The 20,645-nt window shown below is 43.4% G+C and overlaps 1 protein-coding gene across 1 annotated transcript; it reads right to left on the bottom strand.

The window, feature by feature from the left end:
• Nucleotides 1-1,267: 1,267 nt before the first annotated feature.
• Nucleotides 1,268-17,967, bottom strand: LOC124553375 (ankyrin-repeat domain containing transcription coregulator asaA-like). The gene is made up of 4 exons (XM_047127246.1): nt 17,561-17,967; nt 13,420-13,566; nt 1,616-1,655; nt 1,268-1,507 (listed from the first exon to the last, which is right to left on the bottom strand). The coding sequence occupies exons 1-4, from the start codon at nt 17,965-17,967 to the stop codon at nt 1,268-1,270; spliced, it is 834 nt and encodes a 277-aa protein (XP_046983202.1).
• Nucleotides 17,968-20,645: the final 2,678 nt, after the last annotated feature.

Genomic DNA, 20,645 nt, shown 5'->3' with positions numbered 1-20,645 from the left:
TTTACGGTAGGTGACTTACTGTTTCCAGCAATTTGTGATCAGCAGTGTAATTGTACAGTAGTGGATTTCTTTTCCTGTGTATGCACAGTATATTACATTTATTTATGTTGAGGATCAAGTGGCAGAGCCTGAAGTATTCATCAATGCCGTGCAGGTCACTCACCAAGCCAATACTGTCTCCTGGAGCCGCTGCTTCCTCACAGAGAATGTTGAGGAGCTTCCGTGTGTAACGCCGCCACATGAGGGCCACAGAAGCTCTTGTTCAGAATGCAGTCTGCCGCTTTGGTCACACATGCACGCACGGGGATGCCAAGTCTAATTGTATCACAGCAGACAGGGGAATGAATGTTCCAAGTGTGGTCTGCTTCGAAAGCATGTACAGAGACGCAAAAGTGTAATTTGGGGAAACTGCCGTATAATTCCAGTGATGGCTGCATGTCCCACGTGATTGAGTGTAATTGCTTGAGAGATGGTAGTTTGTTCTGTAAGAGAAGAAAGGGAGGTGTTTAGGAGTGTAATGATTTTAGGTGGTTGTTCAATTCTCTTTATTTGAAGGTGAGCTGCCAAGAAGGCTGCAGATGGTGTGAGCATGATGTGGTGTGAGCACTGCTACCAATGTGAGATTGCAATTAAACACGAAAAGTACTTGTGTGGTACATGCACAGAAGTGAATTCAGTGTGAAATCTGAAGATACATTCTAAGTGAACAGCTTATATGGCAGTAATATGAGAATGGTGCAGTCCGCAGTGATGTGATGTAGCACCATAGACACTGCTAGCAAATGGTTTGCAGTAATTAGGTAATGTAGGAGACTGGTGCAAAGAACTAACATTAACGCACAACAACCGGTATTCTGGCATTTGTGTCTTGGAAGAGATTGGGTGTTAAAATTTCGAAATACAGGCGGTTGTGAGAGACGTCGGCTGTATTCTTGTAAGCTGTTTGAATACTGTATATGGGACGAGAAACACAAGAGAGAGGGAGAGAGAAGTGGAGTTTATGAATGATGGAGTATTTGTCAATTGTTGCCGAGCTTTTGCAGAAATTGCTTGTGAAATGTTTGACAGAGTGAATTCTGAAAAGGAAGGTTTGTCATGTTGGTTTACAGATATCTCCTGTTGTTGCAGTAGTTGTGGTGTTACTGGAGTAATTGTGTGGACTGCAAAAGGTAGAAATGAATAGAGAAAGCGATCTTTTTTTTTCAATTTTTTATTTTAATATCATGTAGAATGAAGTACAGGATGTCATTTCCTCTAGTAGCGTGTATTAACTCTGTGTTAGCATCCTGACGATCTCCTGATGGTTGTACCGCCTGGCGATGTCCAGGGCGGTGTTCCCCTTATTAGTCCTCACCCCCCTGTCGGCTCCGGCCTGCAGCAACGCAGCCGCCGCTTCTGCTTGGCCATTCCATGCCGCCCAGTGCAGCGGCGTCTGCCCCCACTGATCCCTGGCGTTGGGGTCGGACGCCGCAGAGAGCAGCAGCCGCACCACAGCCGCGTGGCCTCTCTCTGCAGCCCAGTGCAGGGCGGTCAACCCGCCCCCGCTCCTCACCCCCACGTCCGCCCCACCCGCGAGCAAAGCCCGCACCTCCTCCACCGCCCCCTTGTGAGCCGCCTCTCTCAGCCTCCTGCCTCGCTCCTCCTCAGAAAGGCTCCTGCACAAAACATCGATACACTTACTCTCTACTATCGAGACACACACACACCAAATGAAAGAAACTGTCACAGCCGCAAAACTGCCAACAATTCGGAATACACTTCTTCCGAGCGACTAGTCACAAATCTAGAAATCTCGCTTCTGCGATACGGGTTAACCAGCGTATTACAGACAGACCCACAGCACTAGCCCATTATCAAAAACTTCAGCCTTCTCCCATTAAAAATAGGTGCACTCCATCTCCTAACAAATTCATTTGGTTTTCCTCGTAATTCACTCCACAGATCCGCCTCCTTTCACCTCGGCATGCAGCTGCTACCCAATCCTTCATCTACATTCAAACACACCCCAAAACTACCTTCTCTGGGTACCAATTCCTTCTGTCACTTAGGAAGAAAACACTAGAAACTAAACGTATCCGTAAGTATTGAAATACAATTTCCTCACCAGACAGCTAAGTGATTCAGACCAGTAACATGGAAATTTCCTGACATACCGACAAAAGATATAAGAGTCACTGCTTCGTACACAATAAGTCGGTCGACATATTTCAAATACAACAAGGGCACCAGGTCGGCTCTCCCTGACACACACACACACACACACACACACACACACACACACACACACACTACCCGCTGCATAATAACCGTCACATGTGCTCATATAATCATGCATGCAACAAGAGATACATCCACTGCAACATTCATTTCCATCTGCTTACACACTTTGCAACCCACCATATGGTCTGTGGCAGGCGGCATCCTGCACAACTACTATACTCAGTCATGTTAACTTTGTGCAACTTTTTGCATTTTCTGAAAATTCTGGACACAAAATAAGTTACACACCACTACAGAAGGCGTAAAACTTTTCATTTACACTTAAAAAGGTCTAAGTAAACTTACAGTGTACACCAGCTACGCTGCTTCCGAGTAAAATTTCTCTTTCAGTAGTAGTACAAACACTTAAAGCCTAACTTTAGACCAGTCTCAAAAAAGTACTGAATTTCCTGTATCTAATGCATAAATTAGATCATGCCAAAAAGAAATCAGGTGCCTGTAAGAAATACAAACAGTGTTGATTCATTATCGCATGTTCACTTACAAATATCAAAATACTTGTATAGATCTGGCATTGCTGAACTTTAACCTGAACTTTAACCAATGTCGCGGGAACCTCTCCCCACAGCTGATGCAAGTTAAAGGCTGATCCCAAGCGAGAGAGCCAGTAAGAAGCTCCAAAGACAAGTGAAATACCAACTAGAAACTACAGACGTAATAAAACTGCTGCATTCAGTACAAAATAATCAATGTAGGTGGAGCAGCAACCATATGAAACAATAGTAGTAACTGGTACATATAAAAAGTTCTCAACTGACTGCAGTCATCTGCTTTTTCCGTTCCGCTCCCAAGTAGAGCGAGAGAGAAACGACTGCCTGTATACCTCTGTACGAGCGACAATGCCTCTCACCCTATCTTCACACGCCTTGTCTCAAGTGTACATTGCCAGAACTAGAATTGTTCTGCAGTCAGCGTCAAAAAACAGTTCTCTAAATTTTCTCAACAATTCCTCGAGAAGAATTTCGCCTCCCCTCCAGTGATTCCGATTCGAGTTCCTGAATCTTCTGCACAATACCTCTGCGTCACTCGAAACTACCGGTAGCAAATCTAGCAGCTCAGCTCTCAGTCCTATAGCTGTCTTCCTTTAATTCTACCTGTTGCGAATACCAAACACTCTAGCAGTACTCCAGAATAGGTCGCACCAGCAGCCTACATGCAGCCTCATCTACAGGCCAACCACACTTTCCTAAAATTCTCCCAACAAACTAAAGTCGACCTCCCGCCTTCCCTACCGCAGTCCTCTCAACCTCGTTCCATTTCGTATCACTTTGCGAACTCTCGCTCAGACATTTAAGCGACGCCTCTGTGTCTAGCGGAACACCTCTACTGTTGTTTTGTTTTTCCTACTCACCTGCATCAACTTACGTTTCTCTACATTTACAGATGGCTGCCATTCGTCACACCAACTAGAAATTTTGTCCAACTCGCCTTGTGTCCTCCTACACTCACTCAACGACGACATCTTACTGTACACTAGGGGACAATCAGCAAACAGCTGCAGATACCTGTCGACCAGACCATTTATGTATACAGACAGTAACAGCGGCCCCACCACCCTTTTCTGGAGCACTCCTGCCTCTGGCGAACGCTCACCACAGAGAACAACATACTGGGTTCTGTCACGTAAGAGCTGAGGTCCACTCACATACATGGGAACCTATTCCACACGTTTCTATCTCCTTCAACAGTCGACAGTAATCCACCGTGTGAAATGCTCTGTGGACATGTACGAATATGTTATTCAGAGATGATCGACAAGCGCACCACATCACATGAAAATCTGCACAACGCAAAGAATTGCGATCTTTGGGGTAAAAATGGCTCAGCCACCTCTATTGCAATCACGGATTGTATTAAAGAGTCGGCACAGAGAGAACTGGGGGCTAATGTTGCCAGTCTCAAAAAGAAAGGATTGTAGTTTACACAAAAGTCAACCTTGGCGCAATTGGACGCATCAGAAAGGCGACCGAAAATAAACCACGCGGTTTGCCAGAGCCGCCAAGAAAGTGCACTACGAAATTTGGAGTATAAATCCATCATTGCAAGCAGCTTCTCAAAATAGGTAAGTTGATCAACCATAGGGACTTTGGTATGGCTAAAAACTAGTGCTGACATTAGACAAATTAGTTGTTGCCGTAAAAACAAAAAAAAATTATTTTCCTTCGAAGAAGGCTGTTTAGCGTAAGACACTGCATGAAATGCGATTTACTTGCAACAGACCTCTAAGTAAAGGAAACATCCCTCTAGAGAGAAGAGATTACTGACTGGCGATGCAAATACTTGATACAAGTCAGGAAATTAACACAACTCTTATGTCGACGAAACTTGGGTGGTGAACCAACGACATTCCTCTTAGAAGACGGTGGCAGGGTCGTGACATTGGCACCAAAATGGACAATATGACAGTCCAAGCAACAGCGGTGAATGTTGAAACCAATACTTGGTTTATTTATTAGTCTACATCAATGTCGTCTTCACCAAGATATTTCCCATTACATATTATACATTTATTCCAGTGGTTCTTCCAATGCTTAAAACGATTCTGGAACAATCCTTACAGTAGCGTTTAGTTCTCTCAGAGGTACAGTTTGAATCTCATCTCTTATGTAAAAGACAGCTCTTTAAGGTTTGTCTTCATTTTTGAGAACAAAATGTCATACATGGAGCGAACGTGGGGCCAACGACATCACTACAGTATTGTTTCTAAGCAAACATGCACAAGATCGCAGTGCAGAAGCAATGAATTGTTCCGCCACAAAGCGGGACACCTTTCCGCATTGCTTCAAGCCAGCGGGGTTGAGCTGGTGAGAAGATCTGCCTACTGGCCGTTTCATCTTGGGACAAGGAGTCGTGGTGCACTGTACTGTCAAAACCGAAGATTACTGTCAGACACGTAACATTCACATTTCACTGGTCTTGACCATCTGTCACCGAGAAGATTGAGTGTTGGTTTACGCATCGTTTGGTTTAACTCTCAGTTCGTCTTCTATTATGACCTTCTCGTCATCCTCATCTTCTTCGAAAGGTTTATACCAGTCGTAAACACCTATTTCACTCGTAGTATACTCACCAAAAGCAGTATATATTATTTCTAAAACCACGATGCATTTTAATCCGTTCTCATAGCAAATTTCAGTACAAATGCGGTAATCCGTTTTTACAGTAATACTCATAAAATACCAGTAACCTTTCTGACACCTCACAACACACTAAATAACCGATACACACAACGTTGTACACACAATGACAAAAAGGGAGTAGGAATCTGAGTAATAAAACGCGTGAAATGGCGAGTTTCCCGTTACTTCTGAGCACTACTCGTATCACAAGAATGGTTGCGCTTCAATCCACCCAATCAAGGGGAACTTTTACCTCTTAGAGCAAACACAATGGAAGAGCAAGTCTTCAGTTGTCCGGTATAATTACACCACATTTCGTTTATAATCGCTTCGTAATATAGCCATACATTTAGGAGGGAATTGTAGACGAAAATGCATACAGGAGAACAGGCGTTCTGTTCTGACGTATATTTGTAATAGATGTAGCAACCTTGGCTTTTGATTTCTGTTCCTGTGTTCATGTAATTTACTCCACAATGTCGTGTTTCGGGAGGTGGCTATCGTCTGCTGTCTTGCAGTGGTGCCAACTCATTTACCCAAAAATGAACACTGCCCGGATGGGTCTGCCCAGTGCGTCGCCACCGATTTAAGGCGCGCGCCGCGGAAAAGCCGGCACGGCATTTCGGAACCGAGGCATATAGGAAAAGCAGGCAGGCCATTCCGGCCCCTAGCGAGTAAAAAACTCGCAGACGCCCTCGCGCGCCTTGACGTCACGGAGAGGGGAGGAGGCTGCAGCGCCGAGCATTCAGTTTTGAGACAGCCACGAGCAAGACTCGCTGTAAGTGTGCCGTGGCACATTGCATCAATGGTGCTCGGACGACGACGGACGTTACGTATCACGTTTTTCCCAAGGATGAGCACTTGCGACATGAATGGATGGTTCGATGCAAACGCAAGGACAAAGTGAATGCGGAAACTGCACGTGTGTGGTCAGGTCACTATCGGCCAGAAGATTGTGAACGGGATTTGAGAAATGAGCTTCTAGGGTTACCTTCAAGAAAGAAGTTATCACCAGCAGCAATCCCCTGCATGAATATTCCGAACTGGCGTGGACAAGAAATTGTGGAGAGCGGTGATGCAAACGAAAGGGTAAGACGTCTGCACATACATAACACTTTCAATAATTGAAACTGAAAAATTACCGTAATACAAAGGAATTCACATAAATGCAATGCTTTTTGACGCATTACTATATTGCTTTACGGGAGTGAATGACTCGCTATTTTGTACAGGCAATAAATAATGTTGCTCAAGTGTATTTGCTTTTCCTCCTGGATACAATAGCTACATTTGTCTTAGAAATAGCCGTGTCTTTAAGTATTCTCGATATGTTGACTATTTTAAAGCTAGTATATAATTCAAATGACAAAAATCATCATATTTCGCGTAATTTGTTTACATTTACTTCTGTAACAATAGCTGATGCTGACCAGTTGACTTCGCAGCATAGTGGTATGGTTTCTGACTCCCATGTTGGAGGTTATGGGTTCGTATACCTGTATTTCCTCTTACATTGTATTTTTACATTTTATCAAACGAGGCTATTGTAGCCGCTTATGCCGGTGATATTTAATCGCTTTTATCAATTCAGATTTTTAGTGAAAAATTAATGCAATTGCATAGTACTTGGTCAAAAATTTTAGGAATAGTAGGCCTACTCAGTAAATAATTTTAGGAATAATAAAATTAAAATTAAATTCATTCCTTAGGGATCCGGAAGTCGTGCACAACGCTGTGGAGCAACAAGTTTGCAAAAGCGAGCTTTGACGGCTTTAGAAACTGTGTCACCGAAAAAAAAGAAAGTCGACCGAAGCACATGTACAGATTGCGTTCATGCACCCACTGAACTAGTGAATAAAAATTGAAGCTGCTCGTAATTGTAATTCGTAGGTATTTAGTCGAATTGACAGCCCTTAAATTTGTGCGATTTATCGTATACCCAAAATTTAGCGGATTCCTCTTAGTACCCATGTCGATGACCTCGCACTTTTTTTTGTTTGGTGCCAACTGCCACTTCCCGGATCATAAAGAAATTCTCTCTAGATCATTTTGTAATTGGGATTGATCGTCTGATGATTTTACTAGACGGTATATTACAGCATCATCTGCAAACAATCTAAGGGGGCAGCTCAGATTACCACCTAGATCATTTATGTAAATCAGGAACAGCAGAGGGCCTATGACACTACCTTGCGGAACGCCGTATATGACTTCTTTGTTGACATCTCTGCGAGGAAATCAAGAATCCAGTCACACAATAGAGACGATACTTCAAACGTATCAAATTTGATTAATACTGGATGTATACGTGGACAACAAAAAAATTCCTGGATTTCCCGCTTAAAAATACACTTTCTCCCACGTGAAAACACTTTTTCCGTCTTAAGTGACAGTATATTTTCCCTCGGAAGTGCAAAACTTATCAATCCTTTGAATGGTTATGGTTTTGGACATGGGTGTAGAATTTCCTGGCACTTTAGAAAACGAAACTCAGGGAAAAATACACGTTTTGGAAATATCTTTGACGTGCAGCAACATGTACGTTGCGTATTTTCGTATTACGACAGCACAATTTGGAATTCCACCAAACACCACATGTTACTTTCCGAATCACTGAAATCGAGATTGCGATGCGCTTTTGTAAGCCAGCCACAGCTCATGTCACGTGATCTCGCCAGCTCATGACAGCGAGTATTCAGGGCATAGGACGCGTGATGTAGTCAGCCAATAGCAACATCCCTCTTAAGCAGCGGTAACACACGAGTTAACGGCTTACATTAACATACATAGTGTTGCTACAAGAGAAGCAAAGCTTCCACATATAATATTGGTCACTAAAGTTAATAAGCTGCAAGAGAAGCTAATCTTTCGATATAATGTTGATTTTTTGCGCGTGTTACACTTTAAGACACATCACACAAATGTGGCAGTAAAATTTTTAATAATGACATAAATGTCTGATCTTCAGGGTTCGAAATTCTTCTACATGGCTTGTCATCAAAGAGTTGATTTTTAAATGGAGTCAAACACTCCGCGATTTAAGAATTCCATGGTACATCCTCGCGCATAGTCCAACTTACGTAAAGGATATTTACTTTGAAAGTAACGCTTTTCAAATCAGCATTCGCAATATTTTTCCACGACCTGCTGGAAACAGGTTGGTTCCAGCAGCTGCCGGAGAGCGCCAGGTAAGAGCCGCCCCGCGCTTGCGCAGCTAACATGACGTAGGAAGCCCGTATGTACGTACGTGTAAAACATTGAAAGATCTTACATTACGTTGTAAAAGCAGTAAGACGTCACAGGGTACTCCAAGAGATCAGAATTTCTTTAACCATACTAAAATGTGCACACTTAAAGTGCAACGTAAAGTGCACATTCGTGTGTCCAGATTCAGATGTAAATTTTCTTGGAGTACCATTGCTGCATTATCTCATGCTTGGTTATTTATTGTGGCATAATGCCACACATGCTAGAAGATGAAAACTTGCACTTGAAATACAGCGAACAGTTGAAACTAGCCAGTACTGTGGAATTAAAAATTTCGTTTCAAATACATTGGATGCCTCTGCGGAAAAGGTTAATAAAAGCCAAATTCCTTTAGCAAACAGACAAAAATAACTTCATTGTTCTGCAAGGCGATTAGTGCTTGACTGTCAGAAAGGTGGAAACAAAATAAAATCTGAAACTAATAACGTATATCAGCCTTCGGTAATTATGTGAATGTATTTTAATTCACTTGATACCTCCCGGCCAAAGATATCCGCTTTGCTTTCATGTGACGCGAGAGTAAGCGAAGGAGAAACAGCAAAACCACTAAACGTTAACACGGGTCACGTGGAGACTGCCCACTATAATTCAGACTTCTCTGCGCATCAGCCTCCGATCTACGATATTTGCGAACCGGGTCAATACTAAAAAAAAATCGAATTTTCAAAAGTACCCTATGTGCATCTTGTAAAACACATCATTCTGAAAAATTTGAAACAAAAACATACGTGTTCAAGAAAATATAAGACGCGTTATTTGGCCTTAAGTGTGCTGAAGTGCAGTGCCACGCCTCTTCACACAGCGTTCTCTTACTGCACTGCACATCACTGCACTTCGCACTGTGGGACTCAAATGTGTATTTTGTAACGGATGCCATCGAAGTACATTCAGGACAGCGGAAATTAAAATGTCCTTTGATTTTAAACAAAATAACCTCGCAATTAATACTGGATGGAATTATTTGTAACCGGAAGAAGAAGAACTCTTCAGAAAATCTGGATTCTTTACTGCCTAATAGCTGATAACTTTCTGTTCAGTGTGACATAGAATCAAGTATAGGATAGACAAAACCAGGTAAGACAAGAGACAAGCAAGACAGTACATATTTCTTCAATCCTTGCGTTCTTTTCTCACTAATCTTGCTCCAGCTTTACTTGCCGTGCTTTCCTTTCTGCGAAAGAATCTGTTACCTAATCAAAATTCGTCAAATGTTTTGCTACGTGAAAAATCGAGATGTCGTTGTCTAATACTCAAAAAGCTTTTAATACAAATAGTACCAATGACTGGTGTTTCTCGATCTCATTACGTCTATTTTCACCGTTTGCAGGACGAAAGAAAATAGGCGTTTCTAATATTGCAGCAGCTGTAACACACACGAAACAACCGAGATTGTTTTCGTAATAATGGTCATTTTTATAATATGGCAGAATATAACTCGCCAAGTAATAATAGGAAATGCCTGTATGGCCTACTGCAAGCAAAAGGCTTTATGTTAGGAAATAGTTTCATGTTTCATTCGTAAGCTCCAGTTTCTTAAGCATGAGCTCGAAAAGTAGTAGTACGAAATTTTTGTATAAATTTGGAACCACCCCGTTTCTTCTCCTTCCTCGTTCTAACAAAATCTTCTTATCCCTAATTCTGTAACTATTCCTATCATTGTCAAAGCTCAATTCTCCAGTCAACTCTACTAACTCTGCCAGAATCACCGGTTTAGTAATTATCCAGCGATTATTTTCCGGTTAGGCGTTATTACGTGTTCGTACAACGCGTTTTCCGCACTACTCCCAGAATGGAACTTAAGCGGCTGCTAACCAGGAAATGTACAACTTGCCCTCTCTAGTGTAGCGACCTGGTCAAAAACTTTCTGTCAAACTTTCACTTTCTTTGATACAGCGACAAGATAATACGTTAATATGTCGTATCTGGATAATACGTTAATATTTCGTATCTGTTATTCCTGTCGGTCGTTCATTTCCACTCTGGTAGTCTGAATCTATGGACGTAGCTATTCGCTCATCATCTGCATACCAGTCAGTCACACACACACACTACATTCACCCGTGCGGCTTTATTCCACTCAGCTCGTGTAGCCCCGTCCCCTTTTGTCTGCACGAAAGTTTATTTCCAGATGCGACGAGGATTCCCCTGGCAGGTACATCACGTACACTATTCACGCATTCAAAAATCAACTTATGATTCATTCAGAATTCAACTTAGAATGTGATCAAAAATGTTCAAAAAGCAACAGGGATGAGCTTCAAACTCTTTTGAATAATCGATAGACCAATGTGCTCTAGATGCTAGGTGCTTTGTGAAACAAGGTTATTTTTCCTCAACAATACGAATTTGCCACCCCCCCTCCCCCCATCGCCACCGAAATTGCCGCCTGCTTCAGATACTCCGGTTTGCTGCGTACAGAACCAACAGCGACATTCCTGTTTCCAGAAGCGGGAGAAGGTACTTCTCAAGAAGCGACTCAACTGCGCATGCGCGTGGTTCCGCTCGTAACTGCTTAAATGAATCTAATGTAAACAGTTGTGACTTAACGCTCATCAGAGGTAATTTGTTGTTACGAAGCACTGCATTGCCTTCCTACAGCCTCTCACACATTTTGCTGTTGGCAGACACTTGTATGAGCACTGTTTCGTTTATATATAAAGCATTCCCTCGTTCATATTTTGTTGCTGCAGTATTATTCTCCAGCAGCGGGATACAGTAATGTCCTTAGTTAGAGTATCGGTTATTAACAGTCAAAATGACAAAAAACTAACTGAAAACTACATCAATGAAAAACTCCCGGGATTCTAGAAAATTCCCCGTTTTTCCCAGTTTTCTTGCGGATGAAAAAATTCCTGCGTCTTTCCGGGATCTTCCGGGCCGTATACACCATGTAATAGTCTCTTGTTAGGAATGGTATCAAAACCCTTCTGGAAATCTAGGAATATGGAATCGATCTTAGATCCCTTGACGACAGCACTCATTACTTCATGGGAATAAAGAGCTAGCTGTGTTTCACACAAACGATATTTTCTGAATCCGTGTTGGTTATCTATCAGTAAGTCATTTTCTTCGAGGTGAGTCATAATGTTCGAATACAGTATATGCTCCAAAATCCTACAGCAAATTGAGGTCAGTAATATGTCTCTGTAATTCAATAGGTTACTCTTATTTCCTTTCTTGAGTATTGGTGTGACCTGTGCTACTTTCCAGTCTTTAGGAACAGACCTTTCGCCAAGTGAACGGTTGTATATGATTGCTAAGAAAGGCACTATTGTGTCTGCATACTCTGAAAGGAACCTGATTCGTATTCCATCTGGACGAGAAGACTTGCCTTTCTTAAGTGATTTGAATTGTTTCACAACACCTAATACACATAATTTTTCGTGAAGGAATTAAGGAAAACTGTATTTAGTAACTCCGGTTTTGTGGCACCATCACTGAGGAAACTGCTGTTGTGTATATATAAAACTGAAGTATAAAATGGTCCATACTTGATACTGAAATCCACAGGCTATGAAGTCATCTTGCAAATGTATCAGTTCACTGTGAGATGTCAATATATTTTTCAGTACGACCAACTATCTTTGCCCACGTCAGTTGCTCATTTCTGAAACTAGAAGTTAACTATACCATGGAATTATGCAAAACTTCTCCTCGGTGAATCAAATCCACTACTCATCACACCTGGTGACCTCCATCATCCATCGAATACAGGAGTTTGTTTACGAGTGACGAGCCATACAGTGCTGTACGCATCTCCACTCAGCCACACCCACTGCATTTCTCACTTCTCGAGAGCAGATACCTCAACCATTATCCCAGCTGATGCGTTTGCTGGCGTAGATGGAATTACCGTTGTGGATCATGTTTTTTACCCATGGTTTGCAAACACTACCGCCAGAGGTTCTCATGTACATCCTGTACAGTAGGGTAACATCCACCGATTCGATTTCCCTTTTGCTACTCTTCCCACAAGTCCCTCGGGATAAACTCTAGTGCAAGTGTCGATGAGACACTGAGTCAGAAGTGGAGGTGTGCTCAGGCAGCCGACTGGTCAAGGAGACTGCCTGCAATAAGCAGCAAATCTGGGTTCCTGTTCCAGTGCGGCACAGATTTCCAATAGTCACTACAGATGTAACTCACTAGGGAACCATTTAAGGAATATTCAAATTACATTTTAAGACAAACCCGAAACAAGCTGCATCCTCATACCGGTACTAAATAATAACTTTGTAATTATTACTTTTATTTCTGTTTACCTTTCTTTCGTCATTTCTTCCCGAGTGTCTTCAATAACTTATATCTACAACCATTCACGTAAGTTTTGTTGAGTGGAATTGTGTGAAACATCCCGTTTGCATACCCATTTAATTCAGAATCAATTTGTAAGAGACACAATCATCACTAAAAACAAAATCTAGATTCAACACATCAATATATAAAGAATCTTTGGAAATGGGTATGATTTGTATGTGACACTTCCTACGTAGCTAAAGTTGAGCGACTCTGAACTGAACTTAATTCTCACGGCAAATACAGAGAGCGAGAAATCTTCTGCACATGTGCTCAATCTTCAAAATATCATAGCCAAAAAAGTGAGAAATAAGTGATGTTTAATGGCAACTGTAACCTCTATCCAAAAACTGAAGGAATCTGTATTTTATTTTATTTACTATATCGGCTGGTTAATGCCAAAATAAGCAGTACTCTGAGGGTAAGACTTGGGCACGTGTGGTAACACAACACAACTCACCGGAAGCGAGAGACGGCTGCGTCATCAGGTGGAGGGGTGTGTCTGGCAGATGTGGGAGGCGCAGCTGCAGCAGGAGTCCGGCTGTGGCCACTGTGGGGTTGACTGTCAGAGTTGGGGGTGGACCCGCCCCCTGTGGCGGTCGGCAAGCTGCACAGAGAAACACTGTGTGGGTGGGCGTGTTCACACAGGGGCCCACTGCAGGCGGTACAGCTGAGGGACTGTCCACCGGGGCAACAGAACACTCAGTGCCAACAACACCAGCCCCTCACTTAACGTGACTGTACCACCAATTAACTGGTCTTTTTCTGCACTACTTCTGCTATATACCCCAATGGCATAGCTTAAGATGCAAAACAACAAATTGTTCACAATGAAGCACAAACCAAATCCCAAACATCAGGGCCAACAATTTTGCTGCCCTGACAGAACTACTATCAGACACAATTTAGAAGCAGTTAAAGTCATCTGGCTGCTACTTCTGGTTGTGAGGTGATTTGAAAACTGATATATGGATGCTGAATTATATCACTGGAGGAAGAGAGAGAGAGAGAGAGAGAGAGAGAGAGAGAGAGAAACAAACTGATAAGTTGGGGTATCAACTTACTGTTGAAACAATATGGTCATGGATATGCAGGCGCTGTTTGATGTGAAGCCCGAGGGAATGAAGAAGATGGACAAGAATTACAAGAGCTATGCTATAAAAGTTATCGAGAGTATATTCAAAATTTGCATTTCAGTAAAGCAAATAGAACTGTATATATGCATGTAATGTCTCCACAATTCGATTCCTTGGAAAGACAACAGTGGTGATGTGTTTCATAAACAACAATTTTCGTGTTGAGCAGTTTGCAGTAGAGGCCACCATTAAAAGAAAAAAATAGATTACACAGTGTATGCAATTTTATCTGATGGACAACGTTTAAAACTTGCGAAGTAACCTGTAGTCTACTGAATATGGATTTTTTTTTTTAAATTTAAAAAGAAACAAAATAGACTTGTCTGGAGCATATGTATCCGAGAGAGAGAGGCAACAAATGATAGCTGGATGAAAACGTCACATCAATACTGACATTGTGGGAGATATGTCGCACACCTGTAGATGAACAGCGAATATAATCTGCTGTATGCCCGTAGCAGGAAACCTGATAGGATTCCCTGGACGACGTCTGGTAACGCCACAAGGAACTTCAAAAAAGACAGGGGGGCAGAGATTTCCTGTCTGCTTTGTTAAAGGGAATGCACGGAAAACATTCAGGGCGATAGCTGAACAGAGACAAGAAGGAAATGTGATTGTAAGGCACTGCATCGAGTGTGACAATGTTACTGTGCTGGCTGGAGTATTCTCTTCTTGTTTGCCCCCAGTGTGCATGAGTAGCCCCAGTGCTCATAGCTCCTGCTTGACTGGATATCTCAGGGAGTCACACCCTGCTCTTTGGGGCCAGTCACCCAGGGGTAGCGTCTTTTTTAGTAATCAGGAAAGTCTTCAGTCCCAGGTTTGAACCTCACCATCACTTTAATTTTGAATACGAATCATCAGCATTGGTGTCTGAAGACTTCCAGCATCAGGTGTCGCCCTCCTTCAGCCAACAGCCTTTCCAAAGAGGGCGGAGGGGCCGACAGAGGTTCAGGGCACTCTCTTTCCCTTGAGGTCTGAAACTGCTCCTAAATGAGGAAGAATTGGCAATGATCAAAGGTTGAGTAACCAACGAAAGGATAACGTTCTATGATTCTGGAGCTGGAAAGTTAGGAGTTCGAATGTGGTTGGGAGCCAGAAAATAATAAACGGATTTCTGGTCACATGAGAATAGGGTAGTAGCAACAGCAGTAGGATTCAGTATCAATAGAAAGGCAGGGCAGAAAGTGAGTATAGATATGTTCTCATGAGAATCAAAAGCAAACCAACAACATGCATAGTTCAGGTATACATGATGACGTTGCAAGTTGAAGGTGGAGAGAGAGAAAAAGTGAGGATATTGAACAGGTAATTCAGTACTACGTAATAGTCATGGAGGGACTGAAACGCGATCATAGGGAAAGGAGTAGAAGAAAGGGTTACACGAGAATATGTACTTGATAATAGGAATAGGAGAGAACAAAGGCTAGTTAAGTTCTACAGTAAATTTATCGTAGTAATAGCTGGTATAGTCTGTTCAAAAATCACTAGACGAGGAGGTATACTTGGAAAAGAACCGAAATATGGGAGGTTTAAAGTCACACAATATTATTGTCAGGCAAACATTTTGAAATCAGATACTGGACTGTAAAGCATACCCAGGAGTAGATATAGAGTCATAACAATTTAGCAGTGATTAAGAGTAGGCTCAATTTTACGAGACTCGTCAGGAGCAATCGATGTACAAAGAAGTCGAATACAGTAGTACTAAGGAAAGAAGAGATGAGATTTATGTTCTCTGAGGCTACAGTTACTGCAATAATAAGCAGCTCAACAGGTAGTTCAGTTGAAGAGGAATGGATATCTTTAACAACGACAGTAACAGAAGTTGGAAAGAAAAACGTAGGTACAAAGAAGCTAACTGCGAAGAAACCATGGAAAACATAAGAAATCCTTCCGCTGATCAATCGAAGATATAAGTTCAAAAATATTCAGGAAAATTCAGTAATAGAGAAATATGTCACTTAGGAATGAAATGAATAGGAAGTGCAGAGAAGCTAAGGCGAAATGGCACGAAAAATGTGAATAAATTAAAGAAGAAATGATTCTTGGGACGACTGACACAGCATATAGAAAAGTCAAAGCAATCTTCCACAGAATTAGAAGCAAGCGTGGTAACATTAAGAGCACAATGGGAATTCCAGTGTTAAATACAGAGGCGAGATCGGATAGTTGGAAAGAGTACACTGAAGGCCTCCCTGATTGGAACAACTTGTCCGATGGCGTGACAGAAGAAGAAGCAGGAGTCGGTATGGAAAACATTGGTGATTAGGATCAGATTTTAAAAGCGGTTTGGAAAATTTAGAATCGAAGAAGGCATAAGGTATAGACAACATTCAATCAGAAGTTCTAAAATCATTGGGGGAGGTGCAAAAGGTCTATTCTCACTGGTGTGTAGAATGTATAAGTCTGGCAATATACAATCTGACAGAAATATCATCTGCACGAATTGGAAACCTGCAAGAGCAGAGAAGTGTGAGAATTATCGCACAATCAGCTTAACAGCTCAAGCATCCCAGTTGCCAAGAAGGACAATACACAGGAGAATGGAAAAGAAAATTGAAGTTCCGTGACATTCATAGGATTTGTGGTCCTGGAGAAAGCGTTCGGCAATATCAAGTGGTGGAAGATGTTAGAAATTCAGACAAAAATACATGTACGCTATAGGAGAAGTCAAGTAATTTGCAATATGTACAAGAGGCAAGAAGGTAAAATAAGAGTGAAAGACCAAGAATGAAGTACTCGGATTAAAAAGGGTGTCGGACAGGGATGTAATCCTTCGCCCCTACTGTTCAGTCTATACATCGAAGAAGCGATGACGGAAATAATGGAAAGATTGAAGAGTGGAATTAAAATTCAGGGTGAAATGATATAAGATTTGCTGATGACTGATTCCCTCAGTGACAGTGAAGAAGAATTACAGGGTTTGCTGAATGGAATGAACAGTCTAATGAGTACAGAATATGGAATCAGAGTAAATCAAAGAAAGGCGAAATTGATAAGAAGCAGAAGAAGAGAAAACAGCGAGAATTAGCATCGTGACCGACGATCAGTAAGTAGATGACATTAAGGTCTTATGCTATGTAGGCAGCAAAGAAACCCATGACGAACAAAGCAGGGACGAACAAAGCAGGGACGAACAAAGCAGGGACGAACAAAGCAGGGACGAACAAAGCAGGGACGAACAAAGCAGGGACGAACAAAGCAGGGACGAACAAAGCAGGGACGAACAAAGCAGGGACGAACAAAGCAGGGACGAACAAAGCAGGGACGAACAAAGCAGGGACGAACAAAGCAGGGACGAACAAAGCAGGGACGAACAAAGCAGGGACGAACAAAGCAGGGACGAACAAAGCAGGGACGAACAAAGCAGGGACGAACAAAGCAGGGACGAACAAAGCAGGGACGAACAAAGCAGGGACGACGTCAAATTCACACTAGCACTGCCAAAATGGGAATTGTGCTTACCTGTCTTCTGCGGGTGGCCCTCCGACCATACTGCTGACTTCAATGACTTCTTGCGGGTACTCGAGCACAGCGTCCGCCCAGCCCCGCGTGGCCATCACCTGCAGGTGGTCCTTTATGAAGGCGACGGCAGCCCTGGTGGCGTCCGGGCACGAGTGCCTCACTGCCGTGACGGCCGTCGCCGCTGCGGTCTCGACGGCCAACTGCGAGATCAGCTGCCGCTCGCAGGCAGCCTTCAGGGCCGACAAGCCGTATTTGTCGGCCGCCGATGGCAGCTGGGCGGCCATGTCGGGCAGCTGGGGGGCCTGCAGGGTATACGTGTAGGCCACCAGGAGCCTCAGCACCGGGCCCTCCACGTCGTCGATGCTCACCTGGCCGCAGCTGGCCTCCAGCATGTCATGCGCGAACATCGCTGCGAACACGGGGCTCGCGGCCGCCAACACGGCCCTGTGACCCGCCACCCTCGTCTCGCCCGCCACCAGCGTCACCAGGGCGCCGTCACCCCCGTCTAGCAGGGCGGCCAGGGCCTCGGTTGTGGTGTTCTGAACCTCCGTAACTGCCGACATGATGGGTGGTCCTGAAACACAGTACCACTGAGCAGCCCTCACACTGCACCCTCAACACTTGTACGAGGCGCATGCATACCTGTACGAAACAACAGCTGTTAAAGTGTTGTCCACCCTAAATCAATTGCAACGTCACCAGTTTCCTTCAAATGACAAGGGCCCGTACTGCTTCGTGATCACCTAAGGTTTGTGACTACCAGTGCGGTGCTACGATAGACTGCTTCCACCTTCTAAAAATGTTATCGTTCTCAGTCAAAAGATGGTTTATTGATGTCATAGCAAAAAAATTGGCAAAGCAACAAACTTGTTTCAGCCATAAAGTTACACGACTTATATTTAAATCCAAGTTGGTGGCACCTCTAACTAGGAAAAATTTTCTTCCTCCTTATCTCAAGTTCCTCAGATCCATACACCTGATCAGAAGCAATGTACATCTAATGCAGAAATCAGTTTCCTCGGTGAATGTCTCAGGGTAGGCACGATTAAACTTGACCGGCCACCGTGGCCGAGTGGTTCTAGGCGCTTCAATCCGGAACCACGCGCCTGCTACGGTCACAGGTTCAAATCCTGCCTCGGGCATGGGTGTGTGTGATGTCCTTAGGTTAGTTAGGTTTAAGTAGTTCTAGGTTAAGTCCCATAGAGGTCAGAGCCATTTGAGCGGTTTTGAACCACTAGTCTAAATTCATTGGTATGTTTAACTCTCCTTTGAACAGATTGATACCTGCGTCTTCTTTCTTCAGAAAAAGATGCAGCGCCCACCTCCGTGGTAAAGAATGCTGCATAATACAATCATAAATCATGTCGCCATTTTATCCGATTGTTGCGAGCTATGGTGTACCCAGGTATTTCCAGGTTGAGCAGTTTAGGAATGAAACTCGTTGCCTCCATTTCCAGAGCATGTGTTGTGGAACTTTCGCACAAATATAAATTTGCATCTCCTTTTGGCGTGGACGTGTTTGTATAGCATCTTTGCCCCACAGAACGTTCGGGTACTTATTAGATGACACATACGTCATGGCTAAACCAAAGTAAGCTCCATCACAGCTTTGACTTCACTCTTGACTCTCCTGGTCGTATGAGGGGGCAAACGACGGAGTCAGTGAAATAGTTCCACAGCCTACAGTGTAAACTGGCTTCCCAAATTCAGACAAGTGGGTTTTGCGAGAACGGCGTCCACTTTTTTCGAAACGTGCCGAATCAGAATCTCCATTCCACCAGCGTAAGACGTCTGCCGGACCGTTACGGTGCTAGCAGAGCGCCAAAGAATTCGTCCGAAGGCTTCTGTCGCGCCCGCCCGACTTGGATCGAGACGCCGAGGCAGTGCTGTACAGAGCGTAGCGCCGGACGTCAACGCAGGGTCGCAGGCCAACACGTACACTGCAGGCTTCTGGAAGCCACCCGACCAACCCAAGTCTTCCTTCCCCATCCCTTGTTAGTTAGTTGTACATTTGCTTGCGTTTTATATCGCTTTGCGGTTTTTTTCGCCTCCCCATACCAAGTATGCACTCAATGTTATAGGCTCAAGACTCTTGACACTGGCGTTGTAATCGCATAATGAACGACTTTTTACTGTTGTTTACAGGTACTGTGACCGTATTTTCCTACATCCAAGTGGTGCTGCATGTAAATAAACGAAGCGGTAAAAGCTGTAAAGCGGTTTACATTTCCATACAGTCTTCGAGCATCGACATGTTCCTCGTCTAAGAATCAGACGTCATTGTCTTATAAATGTTTAATGTATCCTGAGATCAGTGGTGTAGTATTCTACTTTATTGTGACACTCGCAATGGGACAGTAGTTTACACTGAGCTTCCGCAGAGTCTTTCACTTAAACGGTTTTCTAGGTCATCACAACTTTGTCGAGATACTGAGCGGGATCGCGTCTGAATTATTAGTAGACAGAGAGCCATGGTCCCGATCACCTTCAGCATATTTTGGAGACACAATCTTCGTGCGTGTCTGCGCCATGTAACCGGCAGAGAAACGTGCGTGAAATGCAAGTAGTGGACTGGATATGCAGGCCGTGGCGGTGAGACTCTCTGGAGTCACATTCGGGAGGACAGTGGTTCGACCACACACCGTGCAGTGGTCTGCAGCAGGTCTGCAGACCAAGGGCGAATGAGTGGATGTGGCTGCTTGTCATTTGTGTCTTCTGGACCGGTTTTCTGTTTGCTGTCCACCCACACAGGTTTTTCTTCATAGAGTCTCTCTCAATAGGAGTGCCGTGATGGTGCCCTAGGAGAGGCATGACCTTTAAGGTAGCCCTACCGGTCTTCATTACCGAATGTTCCACAAATTGCAACAGGTATTTAGCTGTCTGTGTCTCATTTCCCAGGAAAACCGTGAGGAAGTGGTCTCATTTCGTCCATCATTAAAGTTGTTTACAAGCTTTCCAATGAGTACGACTTGCATTAAACTACTTTTCAATATTTTTATAATTTCCAATGGTGGTCATGTTTTCTTCTACAGTGTAATTTCCGTGTGTGGGTCACACAAGTCAGAAACGATTTCACGGTGCCATC

The sequence above is a fragment of the Schistocerca americana genome, chromosome 11 (assembly GCF_021461395.2).
Source record: "Schistocerca americana isolate TAMUIC-IGC-003095 chromosome 11, iqSchAmer2.1, whole genome shotgun sequence".
Classification (NCBI taxonomy): Eukaryota; Metazoa; Arthropoda; class Insecta; order Orthoptera; family Acrididae; genus Schistocerca; species Schistocerca americana.
Note: the sequence above shows the minus strand (reverse complement) of the source record. Positions and strands in the feature narration are given on the sequence as shown.

Excerpts from the sequence above, each read along its gene's own strand:
- LOC124553375 (XM_047127246.1), bottom strand. The coding sequence starts at position 17,967 with ATGTTCGCGCATGACATGCTGGAGGCCAGCTGCGGCCAGGTGAGCATC. Across the intron at positions 13,567-17,560 it reads GGGCCACCCGCAGAAGACAG|CTTGCCGACCGCCACAGGGG; the intron begins GTAAGCACAATT and ends TTCTCTGTGCAG. Across the intron at positions 1,656-13,419 it reads GCAGCCGTCTCTCGCTTCCG|GAGCCTTTCTGAGGAGGAGC; the intron begins GTGAGTTGTGTT and ends TGTTTTGTGCAG.